This window comes from Salmo trutta, chromosome 12, assembly GCF_901001165.1.
Source record: "Salmo trutta chromosome 12, fSalTru1.1, whole genome shotgun sequence".
NCBI lineage: Eukaryota > Metazoa > Chordata > Actinopteri > Salmoniformes > Salmonidae > Salmo > Salmo trutta.
Genome location: NC_042968.1, coordinates 11,139,215 through 11,146,577, shown reverse-complemented (window position 1 = coordinate 11,146,577; position 7,363 = coordinate 11,139,215). Strand labels below are relative to the sequence as shown.

At 42.0% G+C, this 7,363-nt stretch overlaps 1 protein-coding gene across 1 annotated transcript in view; it reads left to right on the top strand.

Moving 5' to 3' along the window:
- Positions 1 to 1,300: 1,300 nt before the first annotated feature.
- adamts18 (ADAM metallopeptidase with thrombospondin type 1 motif, 18) overlaps positions 1,301 to 7,363 on the top strand; it is a 51,554-nt gene continuing 45,491 nt past the window's right edge. Inside the window, exons 1-3 of the mRNA XM_029767083.1 lie at positions 1,301 to 1,619; positions 1,732 to 1,810; positions 2,562 to 2,881. Coding sequence (XP_029622943.1) covers positions 1,518 to 1,619; positions 1,732 to 1,810; positions 2,562 to 2,881 — 501 coding nt within the window. The 5' untranslated portion in view covers positions 1,301 to 1,517. The remainder of the gene's footprint in view (positions 1,620 to 1,731; positions 1,811 to 2,561; positions 2,882 to 7,363) is intronic.

Here is a 7,363-nt window from a genome sequence, read left to right as displayed (position 1 = left end):
TGAGAAACCAGAACTTGCACCCTGGTCCTTTCTTCCGCTGCCTCCATAACAGTTTATAAATTCCTTTTTAGAAAACATTTTAATCCAGCCTTTGTGGTTTGGAAAGTACAGTGACTATTATTGCTTTAATTTATTTATCAAACAAATGGGGTTTTGGAAAAGTAGGTACTTTTCTCAAAACAATCCCATCTGGTGGATGGAAAATGTCATCATTTGTTTTTTCACATGGACTTAAACCTCACTTAAGACAAGGAAAAATGATGGATAGCTAATTAAAATGAAGAAAAAAATACCTTTATGAATTATGAAGCCTTTATGTGTTTTTTTCCAATACATAAATGCTTAAATTCTAGCAAATAAGTTTTTTTTCGGCAATTATCCAAAAACAACTACAAAAACGCCATTACTTACCTAATAGGCTGAACAAGTATAATAAACGTGTGTAAAAATGACCATAACAAGCGTTATAGTCACCTGTAAATGCACTCTGGACAGGTGTAAAGAACACGTGAACAAAAAATGCCATTTGACACTTGGAAAAAGCAAGTGCAAAATGATCATAACAAGTGTTCAAATCAAGTGTAAACACACACTGGACAAGTGAAAAAAAAATCACGTTTGCAAAAAATAACATTTGACACTTGAAAAAAGTAAGTGAAAAATTATAATTACATTTCATACACAGGTCAGTCAGGTGGGCAATTTCTTATAAGACTCCAGAAGTGGAATGAAAATCTGACCTTGAATTATAGGCTACACAATTCGCATCCAATCAAATACTTTCTGTATCTTCCTTGATGTGGAAAGTTGCTTCGACCTGCAATATTCATTTCAAATCTCTATATCATTTCCACTGGGCAAAGACGTCAGTTCAACGTCTTGTTTTGATTTACATTTGGCTAGTTGTCAACTAAGGTCAATTCAACGTGAAATCAACAACAAAAATCATCATGTCATTGGATTTAGCTCTCAAAACTCGGTGACAAAAATATGAAATGCTCTTATGATGATGACTTTTTGCAAATCAAATTTGTTTTCCACGTTGATTCAACATTATCACATGTATTTGTTTGGGTTGAAATTAACCCGTTTTTGCCCAGCGGGGTGTGTAGGGAGCACGAATTTGTTCAACTCAACACTGAGCCAAAGAGAGTTAAGAGCTTCCCTACACAACAGTAGGCTACTTATCTCAGAGAAGATGATGCTCTTTGCTGATTGGCCCCGCTTCGTTTCCACCCGCGGGTGCTACTGCTGCTTTACAGTCTGCAGGAGCTGACTGTCACTGTTCACTATAGAGCACAGTCAGCACTCCGGCGATTTGCTACCTGTTTCAGAAAGACGCACGAGTGCGCTTTACCTCTCCAGGCACAGCCAAATGGACCCGGCGGACTTGACGTGATTATATGTAAAAGGCACCTAAAGAAATTAGCAATGTCTTACAGTTGCATTATCCGCTGCCACAGGTTATTACTTCTGTGTTTTCTGAGGAGGTAACAGAGGAGGTATTGCATGCCAACATGGATTGCCTTTTTCTTTTGATATGGACTTTGCCTATCCCACTTGTCAGCTGCACATCAGTGAAGATTTTATCCACTCTTTGGTTCTGGAACACATTGAAGGCAGGTGACAACTGTATAATCAGATACACGTTTAAATTGCAGTAGGCTGCCTGTTACAGTAAACTGTTGCGCATGCTGTGCCATTAACTTGTTCCTACCTGTCGTTTTGCAGACGCTGCATATCTACTGCTCACATTCCATTTACTCAGTTTCGTCCACTTTTGCCAGTGACACCAGTGGACTGAATCACGGTTCGTATTTTGCACGGGCCGGTTGTTTACTTCTCTCCATAACTGATAAGAAAATGTTTACTAACAGCATTGTAGTCTGCAACAGTCTGTAACTTTTATAATCCTTTAGAATGAAACAATAACATAGCTACTGTTCAGAACTAATAAAACGCATTACTTGTATTTGGTGTGTCAGGTTTATCGATGAGTCGCCAGGTAAAGCGCTCATGGTGTCTTGCGCTCATGGTGTCTTGCGCGCATACTGCCTCTCATCTTCTTGGCTGGTAAACTTTAGCCACGCGCCGGTGAAGGAATTCCCTGCAGAAGCGGCAGTTTCCTCCTTGAGCAGCCGGGTACGGGGCGGGTCTAGTTTAGATGATTTACATTCTTTGATTTACCAGTGAGAGTGGATGTGACTGTAAAAAACTATCTGGATTTGTTTCTGGGCGTTCCTATTAGGCCTACGTGGCGTCTGATACTGTTCCTAAATAATGGGTGTCTTCGTGTTCTTATTGAATAAATGTTTATTCGATCGATATAGGCTTTGATAGTGGAATACCGTTAACGACTTTTGGATCTGAAACATGATTTGATGATGTCTAATACTCCCCTCATAAATCAGTTAAATATTATGACACTGTTTGACCAATTACACTGTGATCAGTATAATTAGACTAGAGGGAATTGAGATTTGTGCAAATGCTTTGTGCAAATAAGATGAACCCATTGGATGTGGGTTTGGTAAGTGACCTTCTCTGTGGTTCTCCTCCAGATTATGTGTTTGTGACGCCAATTGAGGTGGATGCTCAGGGTGGGTATGTGTCCCACGATATGCTGCGGCGAGGCCGGAATAAGAGGTCCCTACCGTCCATGGGGGGCCCTGTACACTACAGGCTATCTGCATTCGGGTGGGACATGCACCTGGACTTACAGCCTGCCATGGTAGTGGCAGAGGGCTTCACAGTACAGGTACTGGGGACAGAGGGCATCACCACATTGGCACAGGAGCCAGCCCATCAGGACTGCTTGTATCAGGGATTTATACACAACCTCACAGCTTCCTCTGCAGCCATATCTACATGTTCTGGCTTGGTAAGTGTCCCCTTGAGTCATTACACTTTATCCTGTGTCAGGAAACATACACCATTTTTTTTTTCTTGTGATTTAGACTTTTCATGGATTACATCTTGTGTCAAACCACCTTTATAATATGCAATGTAAGCAATGAAAGAGAAAAAGAGTGTGTTTGTGAGGGGGGGGGGGGAGTGGAGAAGAGACAGTTCTGTTTTTTAAATTGCTGGCCTTAGTGCCTCTCTCACTATTTCCTCCCTCAGGTTGGACACGCAGATCACATGTCCCACCCCGGACACTAGGCCTCCATAAAACATACCTTTATTTTTGCCAATAGCCTCTACCTCCTCTGCTGCCTGCTATTTTGTCCCTTGTTTGCCCTGCTTCCCCATTTCCCTTGTTCAGTGCAATTAAACCCAGGGTGAAGTTTCAGCCGCTTGGCTGGCAGTGCTAATCTTTGTATTGTCCCTTTCATTAGTAGTAGCTTCTCCACAATAAAACAGCAGTGACCCATTCTTTTAAAACTGTGCAAGGACACAATGTAATTTGGGAGCAGTTGCATTTGAATAGACTGGAAGGACTCTTTGATCTGTTTTCTCCTCCCCATTTTCTTTTTTTTCCCAAGGATGACCTGAGGGCCATCAGAAATTCACTTAGTCCATCGTTTCTTAAAATGTGCTTCTACTTTTAGATTTCAGACGGACAGGAGGGAGAGCTACATTCAAACACCTACTTTTACAGTAGTACATTAAAACTGAAAAAAGGGGAAGATCGAAAAAATGCACCGGAAAGAAGGTTTGTCTGTTACACTAAAAGAGTGCATAGCCTGGAGGAGTTTAACCCCACATGTCATTTCCCCTTCACGAGGAGCTTTGGATTAAGTACAAATGAGGACCCATTCATCCCCCGTTGATCCTCAGCAGCTTCTTTTGCCTGGAAACAGAGGATAACTGGCAGCCTGTTTGGGTGAGAGCTTGATTTTTTTTGTGCAAGAAGAAGAATGTTCATTCCGAGTTTGGAGTGGCGCTCCTAGGGAGGATGGTTGATCTCTCTATGGGCCTATGGAGGCCCTCTTTGTGGTAGTGTACAGTAGGTCCCCACTGCTGGCACACAGACAGACAGGCTCACGGTCGGTCAGTCTGCCCACGCTGGTTCTCTTAACTACTGTTTGACAGCATCATGCCCCTAGCAGATGGAGGGGGATTCTGTTTTTAAATCAAGAACAGGCCGACTCTGTATTAAGACCGGGGATAGGGGATTTGCTTAGTAAATCCTGAATAATTTAACATGGTGTTTTTAATTACATTCCTCATGAGAAGGACATGTACTTCCTTTGTGTGTCAATAGTGTTTTCTCTTTTTCTCTTTTCTGCTGACCTCAAATGACTTAAAGACACCAGTTTGTTTTTAACTAGTACAGCTATTGCTGGTTGCACACAGGAGTTCTCTGCCTGCATTCTCAGGTACCAGAGGTCACGGTGGTTGAAGTCAGTCACTCTCTCTTTCAGGGTCGTGCTGGTCTCAGTTCCTCTGTAGTGCAAGTTCAAAACTGCTCACCCATTCCTCTGTGATGCAGGGAGAGATCAATTAGAGCTCTGCTGTCCTCCTCAGGCCACCGCTCCGTACACTGGGTGACAGAGCCAGCCCTTCCTCACAAGGACCAGTCCCCAAGAGCTGAACTGAACTCAACAAGAACTGTTCCAGCCCACGACCAGTAGGCTTGGATGCACTCTCTGAGACCTTCCTTAATATGTAATTTATTATATTATTGGACGGCGGGAGCATTGGTGTGTGGACCAGCTATATTGTTTGGCTGTTGAGCCATTAGATTGCCCCTTCAGCGGATTCCGGCTCTCTGGCTAAGCGTGTCCGACCATGACAAACTCGACCAGGACCTTTCCCAAGCCCCCTCTTCCACGTTAGGGTGCGTGTCTCTCTAGTCTATACAGTTACAGCCACACCCTTTAACGTTGAAGTGTTAGCTGAGAAAACAATGAAACACGCTTCTGATAAGACTTCACGTTCGTCTTGGGCGCATATTTTATGTGGTTGAAATAGTCTGCTTGCATAACAGCGTCAAAGATAACACGTTCCGCGCGCATTCACGTTTTCTCAAGAGATGCTGAAAGAAAGAAATCCGATTTCACCACTCCTGTTGCCGAGACAAAATTAACATTTGTTGTATAATTTTACAGCAAGAAATGCATAATTCTGCAACAGTTAATGTTTTATTACTCTACATGTGAGAGGTTATAGGCCCTACAGTCAGTGTCCATATTTCAGTTAATATTCCATTTAACCCATATGATCTTAAATTAGGAATATTATGTTTATTTACAGATACAGGGATACTCGTGAGTGGGTGCATGTAAACAGCTTATCCCGAGTAAGACCAAAACCGGGATATGAGCTATCATCCGGAATACAGGGTGCATGTAAATATGGTCACTGTGTGACATCTCTCCTTTCAGTGTTTCCTGTGGTATTAAAGCAGGTCACTTTCTCTTAGGTAACCACATAAATTCTGAGAACACGTTTTTTTGTTGTTCTTTGCTTTAGAAATTAGCCTGAGAGGGCTAGGTGTATTATTTTCCCACAACCCCTGTGGAGTTGTAGACCTGTTCTAATTAGGGGGGTAATTGAGTCTGTTTGGATGTGTACTAGGGTTCTTTTTTAATGACCCTCAGGTACTAGGGGATGAGTGTGAAAACAAACCTCCCCCTTTTCCGTTTCTTTCTCTCATTCCCCAGCTTGTTGCTCTCAGACACCTCAAAGCAAGAATGTTTATTTAGTTTAGTGCCTTATTGTTGTCGTTGACACCCTAACGCGTGGAATACCACTCAGGGACAGTTGTGATGTCCATTAACAATGATCTGAGGGAAGGAAACATATCAGCAAACATGCACATTTGTCTTTCTCGATGAGGTGTAAGTCGCAGGACGTTTCACTGTGTGAAAAAAATACACTCATTCTCTTCCCGTGGTGTGGTATTGGTCATTTAACCGGTTTATTGGGATTTTTATTGGGATTATTATAGTCCTACATATATTACAAAACATGAGTTATAGGTGATGTGGTGGCCATAAATGATTGTCCTGGAGTGAACTTTTCTCTGGAGAGTATCATATTTAAATGCTGTGCACAGGCCTGAAATAAACAAGATGGCTGTAGATCAGTTCTTTCTCAGCACCTCATATGACCTACTGTAAACCACAACTCTCTCTGCTCAGTGTCCCATGGGCTCCATCTCCCCACAATGGGCTCCATATGGATGCAGGGCATACAGGGAGTAGGGCTGAGCCTGATACATGAGGAGGGATTCTTAGGTAGGGCTTTGGGCATTTGTACTTGTCCATTTTCATAAGAGGACTGGACAAATTGGAACGTCTGTTGGGCCTCTGTAGTTACAATGGCTCCCTCGTCCCTCTCATAACTCATAGGCTGTTATGCCACATACGACGTGAGCCGGTCGTGTTGTGAGCGCTGCAGAGGGCGATTCCCTGGTGGTCTCTGTGGTGACAGTGATGTAGTGCCCACTGCTAGATGCCAGTAGGAGAGGGAGCCAGGCCCTCGCCATTCTGCTCTTGTCACAGGCATTGTGCTTGGGTTTTCTCACGCAAGACGAATGAGAAGCGCTGAAGTGGTCGTCACTTCAGAAAGCAGAATCCATACATATTCCTCGACCCGTCTGTCAGCACAGTAGATGCAGTACAGCTTTTGTTAGACAATATGTTATTTTCCAACAGTGGTTCTGGCTTGTCGTCAGATGAGGATAGCGTTTTGACCGGTATGGCTGCTTTAGTGAACATTTTTCTCTGTGTATAAGACGTGCACAAACATGGTTGCAGAACAAATCAAATCAACGTTTATTGGTTGCGTTCACAGATTTTGCAGATGTTATCACAGGTGCAGCTAAATGCTGGTGTTTCTAGCTCCAACTGTGCAGCAATACGATGCAATACAAGACAATACACACATCATCCAAAAAGTAAAAATAAAGAAATGAAGAAATGTCATAACGAATCCAATTAACAACCCAAATAGCACTGTAACAGTAATCCAAATGCAATCTCTACGTATCTACACTGGATGAATTTACACAAGATATTCTAGGAATTATAAGTACAGTTGTAGATATACTAGAGTGAGCTATGTCAAGAGTCCAGTATTTAAAAAAATATGCGGTGTGCATAAACTGTAAATAAAATGAAATGTACAGTATTAGAAATATTAGAATGAGAGAATAAATAATTGAAATAGACAGTACAAAACCCAATAGCAAAATGGACAGAATTGCAGGAAATTAGCTTCCGGACGTGAGTCCAGAATCTAAATAATATATATGTATGTGAATGGTGTGTATTGACAGTATGGACAGTATATGAATAGAAAAAGTGTGTATAGCAGTAAATATTTATTTAAATTTTATTTAACCTTTATTTTATCAGGGAGTTATACTGAGACCACGGCCTCTTTTACAGAAATTACAGAAAATACACACATC